This window comes from Fukomys damarensis, unplaced genomic scaffold (assembly GCF_012274545.1).
Source record: "Fukomys damarensis isolate Sample0158 unplaced genomic scaffold, DMR_v1.0_HiC HiC_scaffold_15, whole genome shotgun sequence".
NCBI lineage: Eukaryota > Metazoa > Chordata > Mammalia > Rodentia > Bathyergidae > Fukomys > Fukomys damarensis.
In genome coordinates, this window is record NW_022900927.1 from 18,956,463 (window position 1) to 18,977,411 (window position 20,949).

The following is a 20,949-nucleotide window of genomic DNA, read 5'->3' on the forward strand; positions in this document are numbered from 1 at the left end:
TTTTTTTTAGTTCTTTATATATTCTAGATAATAGTCCTTTGTCTGAGGAGCAGCTGGTAAATTTTTTTCCCACATTGTAGGTTGTCTCTTAGTTCCGTTGATGGTTTCCTTTGCAGTGCAGAAGCTTTTTAATACAATGAGACCCCAGTTGTTGATTCTTTCTACTAGTTCCCATGCTACTGAGGATTTGTTCATAAAGTCTTTCCCTATGCCAATGTCTTCAAGAGTTCTGCCTAACATCTTCCAGCAAATTTAATGTCTCTTTTTAAATATTTAGATCTTTAATCCACTTGGATTTTAGTTTACTGCATGGTGAAAGATAAGGGTCTAGTTTTAATCTTTGGCAGGTTGAAATCCAGTCTTTTCAACACCATTTATTAAAGAAGCTATCTTTCCTCCACTGAGGATGGTTGGCTCCTTTGTCAAAGATGAGGTAGCTGAGTACATCTGGAGTTGTTTCTGTATCTTCCAATCTATTCCACTGGTCCTCAGGTCTGTTTCTTTGCCAGTACCATGCTGTTTTATCATAGTGGCTTTGTAGTATACTTTCAAATTGGGAATTGTTATACCCGCTGCCATGAATCTGTTGCCTAGGATGGCTTTCACTATTCTAGGACTCTTCTGGTTCCAAACGAATTTTTCTATTGTTTTCTCTGGTTCTGTGAAATATACCGTTGGAATTTCAATTGGCATTGCATTGAATCTGTATAGCAGTTTTTGTAGTATGGCCATTTTTACTATGTTGATTCTTCCTACCCAGGAACAGGGTATATCTTTCCATTTTCTTATGTCCTCTTCGATAGAGTGCTATAGTTTTCAATGTAGAGGTCTTCTGCTTCTTTAATGTGATTGATTCCTAAATACTTCATTTTTTTGGATGCTATTGTGAAAGCAATTGTTTCCCTAATTTCTCTCTCAGTGAGTCTGTTATTTGTGTAGAAAAAGGCTATTGATTTTTGAGTGTTGACGTTGTATCTAGCTACTGTGCTGGAAGTGTCAATTAAGCCTAGAAGTCTTTTGCAGCCACCTCATCTTTGACAAAGAAACCAAACACCTTCACTGGAGGAAAGATAGCCTCTCTTTAATAAATGGTGATGGAAAAAACTGAGTTTCAACTTGCCAAAGATTAAAACTAGACCTATATCTCTCACCATGCATTAAACTAAAATCAAAATTAATTACAGATCTAAATATTAAAATGAAACACTAAACCTGCTGGAAGATCGATTAAGTAGAACTCTGAAGGATATTAGCAAAGGGAAAGACTGTGAACAAAACCTCAGTCACACAGGAACTAGCACAAAGAATCAACAGGTGGGATCTCTTCTTATTAAAAAGCTTTTCACAGCAAAAGAAACCACCAACAGAGTGAAGAGACACTGAAGACCACAGTGTGGTAAAAAAAATTTTTTTTACCTGCTGTCCCTCAGATTAAGGTCTACTATCTAGAATATATAAAGAACTAAAAAAAAAAAAAAAAAAAAAAAAAAAAAAAACAGGTTCCAAAAAAAAAAGACTCAATCCAAAAATGGGCATCTGAAATGAACAGACACTTCTCAAAGAAGTAAAGCAGCAAATAAACATATGAAAAAATGTTCAACATTACTAGTCATCTGTGAGATGCAAATGAAAATAACACTGAGATTCTACCTCACCCTAGAAAGAATGGCTGCTATCAAGAAATCAACTAATAACAAATGTTGGTGGGGGAAAAAGGAAGCCTTTTCCACTGTCTGCAGGTGGGAGTGCAGAATGGTACAAGCACTGGAAATCAGTGCGGAGATTCCACCAAAAAAATAGGATTAGAGGTCCCATTTGATCCAGCTATTCCCGTGCTGGATATCTTCCCAAAAGAATTAAAAGAATCATACCACAGTCATATATGTTCACCCATGTTTACAGTGGCACAGTTTGTAATAGCTAAATCTTGGAATCAGCCCAAATGCCCATCAACTAGTTGTTTTTTTTTTTTTTTTATAAAATGGAGTACTACTCAGTCATACAGAATGATGAACTGGAGACATTTTTAAGTAAATGGATGTACATTGAGGCCATATTCTTAAGTGAAGTGAGTAGAACACGCATTGCAAATACTGAGTAGTTTCTCTGGTGTGAGAAACTGAAAGTGTAAATGAGGACCAGAATGTATAACAGATAATGTGAAACAGGAAGAAAAGTTTCAAAGGGGAAGCGGAAATAGGGAGGGGGTGGGCAAAAAGAAAGCAGGGAAAGGAAAAATGAGAAAAGAAGGAAAAAACGGAAACAAAGACTTCATAAATAGGGAGGGGTGGGAAAAAACAAGAATCAAGATATATCATGTGCAGGTACAAATTCCCATGATGGATGTGTCCCCGCCGGGAGCCGCCATCTCTCCAGCGCCAGGAAGGCTGCCTGGGCCCCAATCCACGGAGGGAAGAATAGCCACGCCCTTTCCCACCCATAGCAGCCATCTCTCCAGCACCAGGAAGGTAGCCGTATGCCCCTGAACCCCCACAACTCCCCTAACCAAACCCACCCACCGCACACTCTCAGACCTCCTGATTGTGCCAGTCTTTGGACCTTCTCTGCAGAGGCAGAGGTGGTCATAAAGGGTATTTTTCTGAGTTCCCAACTTTGAACATCTTTAAAGAAAGGGCATGGGAAAACTGTAGTAGAATGGTGTGGAGTTCAACCATTCAGAAGGTTGGGGAACTCAATCTGGGCCTTGCAGCCCAAGGTCAGTCTGCACCATGGTGTTCAGCCATCAGCTAACTGAGATCAGGGGTTTTGAGTCCTAGCTCTGTCTGAGACCCTATCCTAAATGGTAAATATACTATATTGAAAAGTTTGTTCACTGCAGACATGTTTTGGACTGCTTCTTGATTTGAATTTAATTCAAATGGTTTAAGGGTGATAGACTAGTGACTACCACAGGTGGTCATTTTCCAAGGTGTGCTTGATCATATTGTGTGGCTGACTGTATCAGTTGGGATAAAGGATTGTGGTTAATTTGATGAGCTATTTTCTCTGATGTTATGAAGATGAGAATGTCTGTGGGTCGTTAGAGACTCAGAAACTAGGGTGCAAATATATGAGGAAGATTTGGGTGATAACCCAGAGATTAAACCAAGGACAGTCCAACAACAAAAATAAAAATGAGAAAACTCTTAAGCAAGACACAAAGACAGACTTCCAGTTCACCAATGGCAAACAGTAGGGCAAATGAGGATGAAAAGGCCAATAGTGAACCACCAGGACACCCTGAACTCAAAGCACAGGAAGTAACAAAACAGATCAATCAGCCTCTAGAAAAATTCAAAACAGAAATAATTTCCCGGATAACCGTAGCGATGGCGAGAAAAATGAAAGTCATGATTCGAGACTCTAGAACAGAGTGACAAAAAAATAGATGAGCTCAGGACCACGATACAAGTCATAAAGGCCCAGCATAAGAAAGAAATGGAAACAATAAAAACCCAACAAAGGAAAGAAATAGAATCCATAAAACAGATTCAAACAGATATCCAGTACTGACATTGTGAAATGGAAAGAAAGGGACTAAAGGTGTAGGGAAGGTGGGATGGATAGGGGAAGGGTAATAAGGGAAAAGAAAAAAATGTGAGATAAGAAAAGATAGAAATAAAGTGCTTGTAGATGGGGAGGGGAGGAGGGGTGAAGGGAGGGCAGAGACAAGGGGAAAAATGAGAACCAAGACCTGTCATGTAAAGGTACAAGATCCCAACAATGAATGTAACTGTATTGTATACCTAGATTATACCAATAAACTCAATAAAAAGAAAAAAAACAAATTCCCATGATGAATGTGATCATAATGCATACCTAAAATGTACCAATAAACTTGTGGAAACTAAAAAGAGCACCTTTGGGTCTCTTGGCTCCTTATTCTGCTTAATTTTCTTCACAGCACTTAATGCCACTGGGTATTGTATTACATATTGCTCTGTTGGTTGCTTGCTTTACTCTCCCCACTGGTCTATGAGCCCTCTGAGGTCTGGGCCCCTTTAGCTTATTCTGGTGTCCCCAGTACCTAACATGCACCGACATCACTCTTGAGGGGTAAAAGGAACTTGGAAAAAGAAGAGAAAAGCAGGACCACTGTGGGGACGTGGGATGAGGAAATGGGAGGCATGTGGAAAAAGAAGGAACTGCCACTCTCACAACTCCAAGCAGGGAGTGGAGGAGACCACGGGGTCCTGGAGAACCTGAGCTGCAAGCCGTGTTGAAGCTCCACCTCCGACGGTCCTGTGTGTGACGCACTGGAGGGAGGCGGCATCATCCCTATCACAGAGCCGAGGACGGCAGCACTGAACTGGCCCAGAAGCTGCATCAGAGATAAATCCAGCTCTTTCCCACATCCGGCTTCCACCCGTTGCCCACCTAGAGAACAAAGATCTACACGGAGCTGGGGACTCCGGGGAAAGCACCAGTCAGACCAAGAAAGGTTAGGACGGTGCAAAGATTAACATCAGGGCAACAGATTCCGCACTGAGGACCAGATGGTGCTGTTTTGAATACGGTTCATCTGTACTGACCCTTGTTGAAATTTGATCCAAACGCAGTGGTGGTGGGACATGGGATCTCTGGGAACTGACTGGATTGGTGGATTGATGTCTTTCAAGAGCCTTTACCAGTTCCCTCTGGAGAGTTGTTAGAAAGTGAGCTTGCCATCTCCTATCAGCTTAGCACACACACCAGCTTCTCCTTTCTGCTTCTCTGCCACCACACGACACAGTACAAGGCCCTCACCAGAAGCTAAAAACAGATGCTAGCACTATGCTCTTGGGCAGAACTGTAAGCCAAAATTAACCTCTGTTCTTTCTAAATTCCCCAGCCTCAGATATTCTGTCATAGCAACAGGAAACAAAGACAAACGGCAGCAATCATTTATTGTAGAAGCAGAGAAGTGAACAAAATTTCAGTCAGAAGACGAAGGGAACCCTTTGGCAGTGAAGGTCCCAAAAGGCTCTGGGCAGAGGGGCTGGCAGCTGGCTGCAAGCAAATACTCAAGGAGTGTGCATTAGCTCCGCGTGTGAGGCAGTCACCCAGTGAAAGGTGACCAGGAAGGAGGCCAGGAGAGAGCCCATGACTGGCCTTCCTACATGAAAGGACAACACGGAGAGGAGGTGGGATTGGGATTGTGGTGAGAGACAAAGCACTTCCTGGCCTGGGAAGGGCCCCAAGGAAGGAGAGGGAAATGGTCTGCAGTCTTCTGCTCAGTGTCCCAACTGCCTGTCATCTGGAGACCTTTTTGGTTGTACAGCTACTGCCTGAGGTCTTGCCAAGAGGATCCTTGAGCTCGCTGACACAGTCGCCTTTGGTCTTGACATCCACCGCAGCCCCTTTGTAGCTGTAACTGCTCGAGGCGCCAAAGCCTACATTAAAACCAGCCCCTCCTGTCCCTGCATTAGTGCTGCTGATCACCGCTGGAAAGGACAAGAGAAGACCCCAGTCAGCCTGCACCATGACAGACCCTTTCCCGGGGCATCCCAGCACACAGCCTTAGCTCTCCCCTGAGGTGGCTTCATGTTGAGATATTCCCTTTCTCACATATCTTGCACTTTCTGAGAGGTTCTTATGAGCACTGACCACACGTGGCTTCATCTTTCATGTACTCAGCCCCATGTACTTGACCTTTTCCTAGCAGTCTATGTCAATCTGTTGATATCAAGACTTTAAGATTCTAGCAGACAAAGCTCTATCAGCAAGCTTCCCTGTGGATGGGACAAAATGAAGACAGGTACTTCACGGAGAGAGGTCCTCTGTGCTGCTGATGCTGCGGGGGGGGGGAGTTCTAGGAGTATCCCTGCCTCAGTATTCAGCCTCACTCCAGGATTTAAGCCTGAAGGTGATGGTTCCAGGTGCCTTTTTTTCAACTGTGCGACCTTTCAGGCCTCCCTCAATGTTTTTTCTTATAATCTAGGGTCTTTATGTTGGTCTGACCTCAACAGGAAAAGAATGTAGCCATGAAGTACTGTTCTTACAGTGGCTATTGGTTGTCCTGGATCTTTCTATAAATTTTACTTTTGTGTTAATGATACTATTGTTCTTTATTCACTGTTTCCCTATTGCTACTAAAGCCAGCTTCGTTTTCTGGCCTTAAGTTTCCATTGAACCCTCTCTGTGATTCTGCTTTCTTTTCTGTATCATAGAATCAGAGGGACTCAGACTTCTGGTAAAGTGACCACAGTCAGAACTGAGAGGTGCAGGTACTTACAGATGCTCACGGAATTTGGGTATTCACCAGACATCCTGCAGAAAGAGAAGAAAACAGGTGAATCCTCTGTAAACAGTCACACTGTTTCTCCAGGGAGTAGCCTCTGGGAATAAGCATCTCTTCTGAGAACATATCCACAATACCATCTAGGCCTCCTTTCTTATCACATCCCAGCAGGGCCACTCAAGAAACGGAGAACTTTGGACAGAACTCAACTGGAGGGAGTCACTCACTCTCCAGCAGGGGCTTTGGGATTATCTGTGAAGCCATTGACCTTAGACTATTAAGAATGAGCCCATATCCTCACTAGGCCCCAGGCGTTGCCAGGGTGACCTTGAACTCGGATGACTCTTAGTGGCCATCTCGCACCCCCTCCCCACCAACTCATGCATCTTGACAAGCCACGGAATGCTCTGTTTCTCAAGCATTGTGACACTAACAGCCTTTCTCACAACCTCTGATTTTTACAACTTGGTCCTTCTTGATGAATAACTTCCCTACCACAAAGCAAGCCCTTTGCTGGATGGTTTTGTTTCAGTAAGGCACCCAAACAGAACCCAACTGTTTGCCTTGGGCTTCTCACTAGAGCAGATGAAAACTGCCTCATGCAGAAGGTATCCGCTCCTCACCGGCTCTCCTCGCTCTCCAGCAGCTTGCGGTAGGTGGCAATCTCGATGTCCAGCTCCAGCTTCGTGTTCAGAAGATCCTGGTATTCTAGCAGCAACCGGGCCAGCTCTTCCTTGCCCTGCTGCAGGGCACCCTCCAGCTCATGTAGCTTGGCCCGGGCATCCTTGAGGGCACAGTCTCCCCTCTGTTCAGTGTCAGCGATAGACACCTCCAGGTTGGAACACTGAGGGGCAAAGGGATTCAGCACTTTGAGATCTTGATCAGACAGCCTCCCCTCTTGCTGTCCTGACTGAGCAAATGTTTTTTGTTGTCTTTTGTTTGTTTGTTTGTTTGTTCATTTTATCCTATTTCCTCCCTCAAACCCCTCCTCTCCCTATATAAAATGAGCAAATGTTTTGATTGCCTCCTGGTTGAACTAATTTTGATCATCAGTAGGACTGAATCAATTCATCCCCCAACTCCAGGCATAAGCCATCCCAGCTCAGGCCTCAACATCTAAAGTAGGAGCCTCTACCTGGGAGAGTTTAGGGAAAGAGCACCAAGAAGGTGGGACACCTGGGTGTGCAGACCCAGCCCTGTCCTGCCTAGTCTGAAGTATCAGCTATAAGATTCTAAGTACAACCCTGGTAGTCCCCAGATAGCCATACTTAATGCAACTCTGCAGTGTACAAGCTGTCTTGGAAGATACTGTAAATCATGCAAGGAGAATGGGGGCTAACAACAAGCCTGTTAATCAAGTGTCTTTTTAGTCAGTTTACCACAGAGTCTCGCCTCCAGAGCCCCACAGAAAATTATATTAAGAGTCAAGGAAAAACTTAAAGATGTTCTTATATAACTAACAGGTTTTATAGATGACACATGCCTCTCTTAGTTAGCATCATGTAACCTGCTGGAGGACACTGCAGAAGGGGCTGTGTGCTTGCATGCATGTGAAAGCCCTAGAGCCTTCTTGAGTTTCTTAGTCTGATGCATTCTGGCCATTCAGCTAAAGTTTTGATGGGATCTAAGCATCAGCCTTCTCTTTGTGGGGTGTCCCCTTTCCGGGGAGTTGATTTTACTTCAGGTCAAGGAAAACAACAGCTGACCCTAATGCCAAATAGATTTCTAGACTGTTTTCAAGCTGGCACCACCTCCTCATTTAGGCAAAAACAACAGCACCCTAATGCCAAATAGATTTCTAGACTGTTTTCAAGCTGGCACCACCTCCTCAGTTAGGCAGTCCCCAGCACTGCCAATGCCCACAAACTCAAGGAGCTACCCAGGACCCAGCCACCTGACCACAGAAAAACATATGTCATTATTGGGACTGGGGAGGTCGAATCACACAGGAGGGTAATAAACTCCACCACCTGAATTCAGTCACATTGTCCTCTGTCCTTTTTCACTAAGACCCACAGGATGAACCCATGGAATGTCAAAGGCTAACATCTTCTGGATGTCATGTGAGTTGAGAGGACATGAAATTTTAACTTTCTTTGAAACAAATATCACATGGATTCTGGTGCCACCAAATACCAAGAGGCTCTGATGTGGACCTGTGGGCTTCTTTGGTTGAGGAGGCAAGAAGGGCAAGAAAGTCCTTTGGCTGAGGGCCCTCAAAAGACATCTGAATCGGGGCCAAGTATTGCAAGAATCCCACATGTTCTCCACAGAAACATCTTCCCTGATCAACAGAGTACAGCAGCATTCTTATCTGAAAAATGTCACTTTCCAGTAATATCCTAACCATGAGCACATAGAATTTTACACTTAATGCTAGGAGAACTTCAAATACCTGTACTTTTCTTGCATTGTACAGATCAAACACATTTGTGTTCTCTCTCTCTCTCTCTCTGGAATTGAATCTAGAGCCTTCACACTGAGCTTCATCCCCAGCCTTTTTTTTTTTTTTTTCTATTTTTTCATTTTGAGACAAATTCAAATCAAGGCTGGGCTCAAACTTGAGATCCTCCTACTTCATACATTCTTATTTAATGTTGCTTTCTCCTTCCCACTGCCATAATAAGCCCGTTGCTCAGAGAAACAGTAGTGTGTGTGTGTGTGTGTGTGTGTGTGTGTGTGTGTGTGTGTGTAGGGTAAGGGGGTGAAGAATGACAAGGAGGGCAAGGAAACGAGGCAGAGACATGCCCAGAAACCTAAGATCCTTAAATCCTTGCCCTGACCTTCACAAACTTTGAGTACTTCATGGGTTTGCTGGCTTCAGAGCTACAGATATGGTGGCGCAGATGTGGTCACAGACTGTGCACTTCCAGAGACGGGAGCTGGGTACAGTGCCCTGCACAGCACCACCACAGGGAAGGCCACACTAGAGCAGACCCCATTTAAAATCCACCATAGATTCTTTTTCTAACAATGAATCATGTGAAACTCCCACAAGTGGTTCCCTCTACCTACTAAAGGGAATTGGTCCAGTCTAAACCCCACTGCCTGGTTTTGAACGCTGCCCACAACCTGCCAACTCCTACCTAGTGCTGTTCTCCGCTCTCACTAAGTAGCACTTGGCTCCACGTGGGCAAGCTTCCTCCATGCACATGTGCCACCTCCACCCACTACCCCTCTTGGCTCCTCCACCTGGACACTTTCCCTTCCCTTTAACTCCTATTGCAATGTAAACCTACCTCCTACAGAAAGTGCCTCTCGAATCCTCATTCATCTCCAGCCCCTCTGGACCCCTAGAGTACTTACAGCTTGTGTGGTGCTGTATAGAACACTCTCTCTTTTCACATGCATTCAGGTCCTCCTCTCCTGGTAAGTTATAAATGTCTAAGGAAAGAACCATGTCTTACCCTTTTCTCATGTTCTGTTTTGTTCAGGTTGGTGCTCAATAATCTACTGGTTCACTTCCTAGAACCCACCTGCTTCTTCACGTTCCCTATCTCTGAGTGGAGCCTCTGGATCAGCCGGTTGACCTCTGAGATCTCTGCCTTGGTGAGTTTGAGGTCATCCCCATGCTGACCTGCTGTGACTTGCAGCTCCTGGATCTGAAGTTGAGTGACAAAAGAAGAGAAGCACAAGGCAGTTGAGAATTCACCTGTGTAGGAGTGCTCAGCACAGGGAGGGTGACCACATGCATGCTTATTATGCAAGCCATGTTAGCCATGTTAGCACTTAAACCCTTGCACTGGCCTCTACAAACTTTGGGGGAACTCATGGGTTTGCTATCCTCAGAGGGAAGTTAAGGGGAAGATATAAGATATTATCCCTTAATAATCCATCCTTTTCTCCTGGAGAGGAAGGGCCCTTCTTTAGTTCAATAGGATCTTTTGGTTCTCAAATATGAGAGCATTGGTGAAGGTCAGAATTAACAGTCTTCATTTTGCCAAAGACAAAAACAAGAAAAGCCAAAGTATGTGGATTACCCAAAGAAACTGTGTCAGTCTTATCGGTTTATGGCTTGTATGGCCTCAGCCAACAGAAAGGCTAATCCCATATATGCCCCAGCACAATCCAAGACTGATCTCTCAAAAGACATTTCAATGAAGCCTTACCCCAATACATAATAAGTCTCCACTGCTCATATGCACATGAGTGCCCACATATGCATGCATGGACACACAAACACATGCATGCTCACACATCTACATATGCATAATGATAAAAGGGCATTAGCTGCAGTCCTTGGGCTTTAGCACATAGCTCACCTTGGTCTGGTACAAGCACTCAGCCTCAGCCTTGCTCTTCTGCATGATCTCTTCATATTGGACTCGAACCTCATCAATGATGCTGTCCAGGTCCAGCTCCCGGTTGTTGTCCATGGACAGGATGACAGATGTGTCACTGATGTGGGACTGCATCTGAGCAATCTCCTGGGGACAGTTGAGAGGAGGTAGCCAGTTAGAGGGTCCCATGTGGGGATCATGTCTCCTGAATCTCCCTGGACAGATTCCCCACTGCCCTCCCCACCCCTTCCTCAATGTTTGAACTCTGCCCCAGCACCAGTGGCTACCAGGCATGGGAATGGGTACCTCGAGCTTCAGGCCCAAACAATGGGACTGCCATGTCCACAAGGTACTCAAGACTGTCCTACCCTTCTACACTCTCCTCCTCAATAACTAGAAACCCACCCTCCCACTCGCTGAGTCAAGTTGGAACTCTTCTCTTGGCACTCAGAGGACTCACAGAAGTCATCTTCTGTGTTTCCCATCCCATCCACAGTCATCCTGTGTTTTCCATCAGTGAATCATCCCAGCCACAGACCGTAAGCCACCTGCAAGAGGAGCAGCTTGCACAAGAGAGGTCAGTGACGTTCTTACCTCTTCATAGAGGCACTTGAAGAATTTGATGTCTTCTGTCAAAGAGTCCACCTTGGTCTGAAGCTCAATCTTGTTCATGTAGGCAGCATCTACATCCTAGAAAAAACATGACCTCCAGGCTGCCTGCAGAGGTTCAGGCGCCTTCTCTTCCCTGCCCTCCCCGGATCTGTCCACTCCCCTCACCTCACGCTTCAAGAATGGCCTAGTCCCAGAGAGCAAAGTGACACAGGAAGTGCAGCAGAATGCCTGGATATCAAGTTGCAGATTCTGAAAGCAGCATGCACCCCAGGCAACGGGACTTGGAAGGAGCTGAGAAGTTAGGACCCTAATCACCTTTGTCCAAGGAATTGAGTGATCTGAAGGGTTCCTTTCCTCACCCTACAAACATCAGTGTGCCAGCTGGTGGGACCCCTCTAAGTTTCTTCCAGACCTACTGCACTCTTCTTACCTTCTTCAGCATCACAAACTCATTCTCTGCAGCAGTGCGTCTATTAATCTCCACCTCGTACCTGCGTGGGACAGAAGAGGACACAGCGCTGTAAGTGGGATAACTCAGTTCTGCAAAGTTAGAGGTCCCTTCTGTGCCAAAACAGTGGGGTGTGGTCATTTGTCCCTGAAGTACATACAGCCTTCCCCACAGAGCCATGGACAAGGGCATGTTGAAAGCACTCTATTTGCAGATCCTCGGTTCACAAGGAGTCTGCACTAAAATGAGGTGCCTGAGGCAGCATCGGGGGTAGACACATTATGCAGATTCTACTGTCCCAACTGCTTTTCACAATTGGCCTCTCTCATGTCACAGTTGAAAGGTATGTCTCTTTAATATGACACCATGGTCCAGGGTACTAGAGCCTCCCAGCCCAAAGCAAAGGCATTATTCTCACCTTTGAACTGCATGGTGTATGTGTTTCTCATATAGATTTCTGTTCCAGGTGAAGTAAGTTCTTAGAAAACATTTGGATATGGTTTGGATATTCCTCATATAGCAATATTATTGATTGGGGAGATAAGACTATTGATCATCTTATTTAAAAAGATCTCCTCTTCTAAAGCCCTTACTATTGTCCAAAGAATGTGTTACAAGGGGCCAGGGATTTAGTTCAGTCGTTCCACTGCCTGACTCGCAAGTGCAAAGTCCTGAGTTGGATGCCCAGTACCAAAAAAAAGTGTTACAAGAAATCTGAGCCAGGCGTGATGGTGCACACCTGTAATTTCAGCAATCAGGCTGAGACAAAAGGATTGCCGCAAGTTCAAGGCTAGCCTGGGCTCCATAGTGAGAACCTGTCTCAAAAAACAACAAAAGTGCTTGCTTCGGCAGCACACATGCTAAAATTGGAACGGTACAGAGAAGATTAGCATGGCCCCTGCGCAAGGACGACACGCAAATCCATGAAGCATTCCATATTTTTACATAAGTTGTCTTGCCTTCATAATAGTTGGTGATTTTTGACTGACATGTGAGTAAGGTAAATGCATAAAATTATGAATTGAATTATAAAAAGGTTTTCACAAAAAAAAAAACCAACAAAAGCCATTTAAAATAAAGAAACTGAGCACTGGTAAGAAATAATGCTAAATAAGTAAGCAAGATATGGCATACCCATACTAGGAGGTGATACTCAGTCCTAAAGGAAATTCTGCCACAAGATACCACATGGATGAACCTCAAGGGTATTATACTGGGAGAAATAAGCCAGTCATAGAAAAGCAAATGTGTCTGACTCGGCTTATATAAGGTTCTTAAACTAGTCAAAAATCATAGAAACAGGTTGGTGGTTTTCAGGAGGAAGAAGGAAATGGAGAATTATCATATGATGAGTATAAAATTTCAGTTTTGCAAAATAAAAAGAGTTATGGGAGTGGCAGATGGTGATGGTTGTGTAATAATAACATGAGTCTGTTTAATATCACTGACACCTGTACCTCTAAAATGATTAAGAAGGCAAACTTTATGCTAAGTGTGTTTTACCACAATAAAAAGTTGAAAAAAAAAACCCTTTTTTCCCATATACTTAAACACAAGCGATGTTTTCCAGCTCTTTTCTTGGCCCTAAGACTAGTCTCTGGTAGCCTCCCCATCCTCCAAGATTTGTTTTGGTTTTGTCTTATAAATATTAATACTAAAGCTCATGGTGAATCAAGAGGCTCACCCATGGCTGCTCAATGAGTGAGTGGCAATTCTGGAACAACGGACATTTACCCTCCAGAGACAGCACAGATCCTGCTCACTTCTGCCCTATACTGCGCCTGACCACCCTCTTCTTTCCCCACCCTGCTGTGATTGCCACTTGTGCTCCAAATCCCATCTTAATTCCACTTGATCTCAGTTCACACTATATTCATTTCCACCATGTCAAAGTGTTCTTTAACCTATCTATCCTCACAACCTGTGCACTCTCTAAGGTCAGGGACTATGCTGCCTCCTCTATGGGGTCTCCATGCAGAGCTCACGCAAGCTTCTGCTGTGAGGGGACTTCCAACTAGGGATAGGCAGGCAGATTGAACATGCCACAAGAGAAAGAATGCATCCCCAACCATCTCCACTGCATGAAATTGGGGAAAAGCCATCATCTACTCCTAGAAATGCTGGCATCTTCCAACATACTAAATCAAACTACACCTAGATTTTTCTTATTTTCTTAGGATTAACTATTCAGAGGGAGAGACAATCTTCAATTTCAAAGACATTTCCATTGAATTCTTTACAAAGAGCATAAAATAAGTTTGTCAACATGAAATATGTCTTCAAACTTCATTTTTGCTCAGTTTTAAAATTCGCTCTGGGATTGGTGGGGTGTTTCATGTGTTGGGAGCTGCCATGGAAATCTTACTTCAGAGGAACCACAAAGCACTTGGCTTGTCCATCTGATGTTGACCCAATTCTTTTTCCCCTATTCTTCCATTTCCAATGCTAGAAATTCAACACACGCTTTCTACAATTTTGAGCACCGTTCTGGGTAGATCCATTGCTTTCCTAAGTCTCATTCTATCTAGATGTCCTCCTTCACCTAGGGGAAAGGAAAGAGCGATGGTATCAACCAAGGAACTGAGGCAAAACTTCTGGCTAGAAATAGAAACCTCATCTGCAATCACACTCTCCAGTACTATTTTCTCTGCCTCTTGCTCACCTCTTCTTGTAGTCCTCCACTATGTCCTTCATGTTCCTCAGCTCCGATTCCAGCCTCACCCTATCCCCAGAGAGTGTCTCCAGCTGCTTCCTCAGGCTGCTGATGTGACCCTCGTAAATGGGCTCCAGCCTCTTGCCGCAGTTGTTCAGGTCCAGCTGCTGCAGCAGCTCCCACTTGGTCTGTAGCACCTGGTTCTGCTGCTCCAGGAAGCGCACCTGAAACCCAAAAGTTGTCATGACCCATAGTCCCCATGCTGTCATGAATGGGACAGGATGGAGCAAGGTTAATCAGACACTATATTCAGCCAGAGGGACATCCTCCTTTGGGTCTCCAAGACAAGATCCAGCCAGACAAACAAACAAAAAAAGGAAGTGGGCCTAAGCAATGATGTCATCCACCTCTGCCTTGGTGAGTTTCGTGTGACCAAGGTGACTTTTGATTCTAGATTCTGGGAAACACAGCAGAGAACTGGACTGGGAAGTCACTCTGGCAGTTAGGATGCATTGTCTAATGGAGACTGAACTGCTCGTGGTTGGTTGGGTTTTGTTGTTGTTGCTGCAGTTGTTGGTGTTTAAAGCAGGTTCTCCCATCTAAGGTTACTCACTTTCAGCCCTTGCCAGTTACCAGCATTCCTCTTCTTGCCTGTCTCTAAGCTTGGGGGACACAGGAAACAGGTACTGTCTTTGAAAGAGGAAAAGATGGCCTCTGTCCTCCAAAATAGTAGCTGTGTTTCTCCTACTCCTGGTCTAGCACCTCCAGCCCCCTCACTCCTTTTCCCCAGCACAGGGGTGAAGCAGACAGTCCACCACCGAGTACTCCACCAACTTGAACTCATTTCTAAGCCTCTTTCTGTGTTAATCTCGTCTTCAAGACAGGAATCATGGATTGTGCATTGATAAGTGTGTCACTTTGGACAGCACCAGGTGCCAGGTAGTGTCTCCATCAGTGTCAGCTATTGTCATTAGTATTACATCTGTCCCTTTATTGCCGCTCATGACCTAGCCCTGTTTCCTCAATAGAGACAGAAGCCCACTCCTGGCCTCCTCCCCACTCCCTGGGGTCACTACCACTCAACCTCCAGAGACATCTTCCCTGTTACCTCATTTCTGGGCACAGTCCCCCAATACAACCTAATGTCACATGCTTTCCTTTAAAATGTCCCCATGAGGCCCACGCTTCAATTTTCTGTCCCTTTTCTCCTACCTCCTCTGGAAATCTGCCTGGCTCGCATACCCTCTTCCTACCATTCTAGTCTGTGCCCATTCACCTTTCACATCCCCTGGCTGTGTCCCTCTACTACTGCCCCTGTCCTAGATGCACGTCCCCATTCCCTAGTCTAGTACTGGGAGCCCACAAGAGACCCATTCCACAGGTCTCTTGCCTCTGGGAGACCCTTTGCCTTCCCAGGATTTTGCATAACAAGGAGGAAATGAGAGTCTCCTCTTTTGAGTGTGTGCCAGTCGTTGTTGTAAGCACTATGAACATCCCAGTTGGTCCTCTTTAGAACACATTGGGATACATTGTGCCCATTTTATGAATGAGGAAAAGGAAGCTGAGAGATGATTTCTTGCTGCAGTCCGACTCAGCAGTCCGACTGGAGCCCCATCGCAGGCACAGGCGGGGACTAGACGACCCACCTTGTCGATGAAGGAGGCAAACTTGTTGTTCAGCGCCTTGATCTGCTCCCGCTCCTGGACCCGCATCTTCTGGATCTCGCGATCCAGCTCCACGTTGAGGGGGGCCAAAAGACTTTTGTTGACAATGACCTGAGGGATGCCGCCGGGAGGGCACACGGAGGGACACGTGGGACCCAGCCCCGCGCTGCCAAAAATGGTGCCCACAAAGCCTCCCGGGCGGCCTCCGCCCGCGCCGCCATGGCCGAGCGCAAAGCCACCGCCCCGCCCGGACCCAGCGCAGCAGCGAGCCTGGCGCCGGCCACCCCCCAGGCTGAAGAGGCTCCTGCTACCAAAGGGCGCCGCGCCCTTGACCCCGGTCCTGAACGAGGAGCAGCTACTGCCAAACCGGCCCGAGAGGACTGCGGAGTAGCCGCTGAAGCCCAGGCGCTCCCCACCGGTGAAGAGGGTCAGCTGGCGGCTCATGCTGGTGAGGACTGGGAAGGCTGCTGAGTGATACGGTGCTGGTGGGTCAGGTCCACTGCTGCTCTCGGCCGGCCTCAGCCTTTAAATAGGTCTGCGCAGGCCAACAGACTGGAGTCAGCCTAATTTGTATGTGGGGAACATCTCTGAGATCCCTTGGGTTCTGCATTTCTGAAATTACCATCCACTCTCCAAGATTTTTGTCTCTTCCTCCTGAACTGTCCGGGAATCCCCTATAAAATGGCCTAGAACGCTGCATTTTCTTTGCTGACCTCCTGCATTACAATAATTTAGCTACCTTATCTCCACGTGCTACCCTCCAATTACCCTGATCCTCATTGTCAAGATCTTCAGGGCATGATTCCAGTGGGGTTGGCCTGGGGGTAGGAGAAGCATATGGAAAAGTCCAGGATTCCCATCAGATTGAGCCTTCCTTCCCCTGCTCCCAAGAGTTCAACCCTGGCCTTGGCACCAGGAACTTCCTAGATGATTGTGAAACAGACTGGTGCTTAGGACAGGGTGCATTCCTGGTCCTGGGTCTTAACCTTGAACTTGTGCTTTCCTCTGGGCCCTCATGGGTGGCCAGATGATACTCGAAGGTAAATGACTGAGTTTCCACTTGGCCAGTTACAGGACATAATAACAACCAAGCTGTTTACTCCTCAGGGAACAAAGTTGTGGGGACATCTGTGAGTGGTGGAGGTGGCGCCAGACACAGATTAACAGATAGGTGAGTCTGGGTGTCCCCAGTAGAGAAAGGATAGGGTCTGTGCTGTAGGAGAAGGAGGAGCTGTAGTTCATTCCCTCTGGAGAGGAGAAGTTTATATGCTTTTCATTATTTCATGAGATTTCCCTCACCTTCACCCCTTGATTTTAGCCAGATTTTTCTCTACAAGCCCAGGAAAGAGTTTACTAATTCTGGCCATTGAATATAGAAATGCAAGAAAATGATTTGGAGTGAAAGAGGAGTATCCTTACATAGCACTGATTACAAAGGGAATCTTTAGAGTCTTTTTTTTTTTTTTTTTTTTTTTTTTTTCCTGGAAACTTTCTAAGATACTCAGATACCTGTCCTTCTGGGACCAGGGACTTTTCTGCTCAGGCATAGGAACCAGGTAAAATGACCTTTTCCTATCTTCCCATGTGGGCTTCACTGTCTGGATGAATCAGGAGCTCCTCAACCCTGCCATTGCCTTTATTACAGATGCTGATGAAACTGAAGTGACACATTCAGGCTTCAGAGGCATTGAATATGTGGGATGTGGGCAGATCAAAGGTGGCTGAGGCCTGGAAGGAGGGGTTCTCATGCCACCTGCCTCTACCAGCAGCTTACTGTGTCACCTCAGGCCCTGGTAACTATCTTTGTCACTAGTTCTTGGGTTAAAGCCACCACATCATGGGTAGAGTAAGCCAGAAACATCGACCTTGGAAACCGTGCACTACAACAAAAGATGGACAAAACCACTCTAAGCCGAGGGAGGTCTCTTTTGTCCTGGAATACCAGCTCTTGAGAAATTAGCAGATATCATGTGGGGAAAACGTTTGAGGATTGATTCTGTGCTGGATTTTAAACAGTTAAGCAGGTATCTTATTGTAGGACTTCTTACAGCCATTAATATCCTTAGTGCTAGAGGATTTTTAGGGCAGTGAAACTATTGTGTATGATGCTATAATGGTGATACATGTCATTATATATTTATCCAAACCTATAGAATGTATAATGCCACAAGTGAACCCTAATATAAACTATGGACTGGGCGATAATGTATATAGACTCATCAACCGTAACAGATGTGCCACTCTAGTGAGGGAGGCTATTATGTGTGGGCAAGGGACACATGGAAAATCTCTGTACCTGCCACTCAGTTTTACTGTGAACTTAAAACTGCTCTAAAATAGTTAAATCAGTAGATAGATCAAAGTAAACTGCTGTTAACAACACAACAAAAAAAAAAACATTTAGTGCTTTCTGCTGTACAAAGGCTGATTAAAAAAAATAATAAAAAAACCTCAATCTTTTCCACATGCAGGGACCGGAAAACTGAAATTAGGAACATTATTCTACTTTTTCATATTTCTAATATTGATATAAATATACAATTTTTATACATGAGGTGTCCTTAAATTCTAATATCAGAGATAAAGTACTATTGTGGGTTACAGCTAAAATGTTCCCCGGGGGTCTCACATGTGTGAGAGGTGATTGGATTTCGGAGCACCATAGTCACCCATAGACCCATCCACTGATGAGTACAGAAATTCACATGCTCTTAGGAGGTGGAGCATGGTTGGAGGTGGGTCACTGAGGCTGTGACTTGGAAGACTGTATTCTTGTCCCTAGCTTCTCCCTTCCTCCTCTGTCTTTCTACCAGGACAGTAAGCAGCTTTCTTCCACCGTGCCTTTCGGCCCTGCCACTTTTGCTTTGGAGCCAATCAACCATAGACTGAATCCTCTGAAAAACATAAGCCAAAACAAACCACTTGTCCTTTAAGTTGCAGGTGTCCAATTGGCAAAGGAGAAGACATTATGAACTATTATGAACAAATCCTCAGCAGCACGAGAACTTGCACAGAGAATCAACAACTGGGACTTCACTGTATTAAAAAGTTTTTGCAGTGCAAGAGAAATCACCAACAGAGCTAAGAGACACCCTAAAATGTGGGAGAAAAAATTTACCAGCTGCTCCTCAGACAAACGACTACTATCTAGAATATATAAAGAACTCAAAAATATCAGGTCCCCCAAATACAAAGACCCAATCCAAAAATGGGCAAATGCAATGAACAGACATTTCTCAGACAAAGAAGTAAAAACATCAAATAAGTATATGAAAAAATGCTCCACATCACTAGTTATTCAAAACATGCAGATGAAAACAATACTGAGATTCCACCTCACCCCAGAAAAAGTGGCAGCTATCAAAACAAATGCTGGCAGGGCTGTGGGGAGAAAGGAACACTTCTCCATTGTTGGTCAAGTACAGACTGGTGCAACCACTGTGGAAATCAATATGGAGATGCCTCAAAGAAGTAGAAATAGAAGTCCCATTTGACCCAGCTATCCCTCGGCTGGGTATCTGTCAAAAGAATTAAAAGAATCATACCACAGTGATATATGCGCACCCGTGTTAATAGAGACACAGTTTGTAATAGCTAAAACTTGGAAACAGCCCAATTGCCCACCAACTGGATTCTGGATGAAGAAGATGTGGTTTTTCTTTAAAACTTTAGCTAAGGGCCGGGGATTTGGCTCAGTGGTTCCACCACTTGCCTTACAAGTGCAAGGACCAGAGTTCGATCCCTAATACCAAAAATAAATAAATAAATAAATAAAATTTTGCTTAAAATTTTACTCAGCCATAAAGAATAAGAAACTAGAACACTTATAGCTAAATGGATGCATATTGAGGTCATACGCTTAAGTGAAATAAATAGGACACACTTGAGTAAATACCAAATAGTTTCTCAGGTGTGAAAAACTAGAAGTGTAAATAAGGTTCAAGTGGTATAATTGAGAGTGTGAAGTAGGAAGAAAATGGCTCAAGGAGAAGTGGGAAGGAGAGGGGGAAGGAGGGAAAAGAAAAAATTAAAAAATGAAAGCAAAGTCTTTGTAAATAGGGAAGAGTAAAGGGGGTGAAGGGAGGACAGGGCTATGGGGAAAAAATGAGAACCAAGATATATCATGTAAAGGTACAAGATCCTAATGATAAATGTAACTGTGCTGTTTTCTTTAAATGTACCAATAAACTTAATGGAAAAAAAAAGTTGCAGGTGTCCAGGATTTTGTCTTAGCAACAGGAAAGTGACTAATATAAGTACTCTTCTTGTAAATACAAAAACTCAATGTTTTTAAAACCTTTTTAACCATAGAGACCTTTCCTTGGCCTAATGTCTTATAGAGAGCCAACATTTCAAGGATAATATGGTATCACCACTTCATCATTAAATAGACTTAAATTTCTTAAATCCAAACATACTTATAATATCCTCCCTCAAAAAAAAATAATACAAGGCAACAGTCACATGGCACCAGATGTAACAATTCCCAATTTGAAACTATACTACAAAGCCACCCTTTCCTTGGCCTAATGTCTTATAGAGAGCCAACATTTCAAGGATAATATGGTATCACCACTTCATCATTAAATAGACTTAAATTTCTTAAATCCAAACATACTTATAATATCCTCCCTCAAAAAAAAATAATACAAGGCAACAGTCACATGGCACCAGATGTAACAATTCCCAATTTGAAACTATACTACAAAGCCACTGTGATAAAAACACAATGGTACTGGCAAAGAAATAGGCCTGAGGATCAGTGGAACAGACTGGAAGACACAAAAACAAACCCAGATGTACTCAGCTACCTCATCTTTGACAAAGGAGCTGACCATCCTCAGTGGAGGAAAGATAGCCTCTTTAATAAATAGTGTTGGAAAAACTGGATGTCAACCTGCCACAGATTAAAATTAGACCCTTATCTTTCGCCATGCACTAAATTAAAATCCAAATGGATTAAAGATCTAAATATTAAAACAGAAACATTAAACTTGCTGGAAGGTAAGTTAGGCAGAACTCTGGAAGACATTGGTATAGGAAAAGACTTTATGAACAAATCCTCAGTAGCA

The 20,949-nt window shown here is 44.4% G+C and overlaps 1 protein-coding gene and 1 non-coding gene across 3 annotated transcripts; one reads left to right on the forward strand and one right to left on the reverse strand.

The window, feature by feature from the left end:
* Positions 1-4,949: 4,949 nt before the first annotated feature.
* LOC104851887 (keratin, type II cytoskeletal 72) lies at positions 4,950-16,321 on the reverse strand. 2 transcript variants are annotated; one of them, XM_010609256.2, is made up of 10 exons: positions 15,860-16,321; positions 14,223-14,437; positions 11,543-11,603; positions 11,095-11,190; positions 10,483-10,647; positions 9,697-9,822; positions 6,844-7,064; positions 6,215-6,249; positions 5,245-5,423; positions 4,950-5,095 (listed from the first exon to the last, which is right to left on the reverse strand). In XM_010609256.2, exons 1-10 carry the CDS (start codon positions 16,319-16,321, stop codon positions 5,039-5,041), a joined length of 1,617 nt encoding a protein of 538 aa, XP_010607558.1. In that variant the 3' UTR covers positions 4,950-5,038. The 2 variants fall into 2 exon arrangements, with proteins under 2 accessions (XP_010607558.1, XP_010607560.1); XM_010609258.2 differs by lacking the exon at positions 9,697-9,822 and having other exon boundaries at positions 4,950-5,423.
* Positions 12,397-12,503, forward strand: LOC117286238. The gene has a single exon (XR_004517357.1). It is a non-coding gene; the product is annotated as a U6 spliceosomal RNA (small nuclear RNA).
* Positions 16,322-20,949: the final 4,628 nt, after the last annotated feature.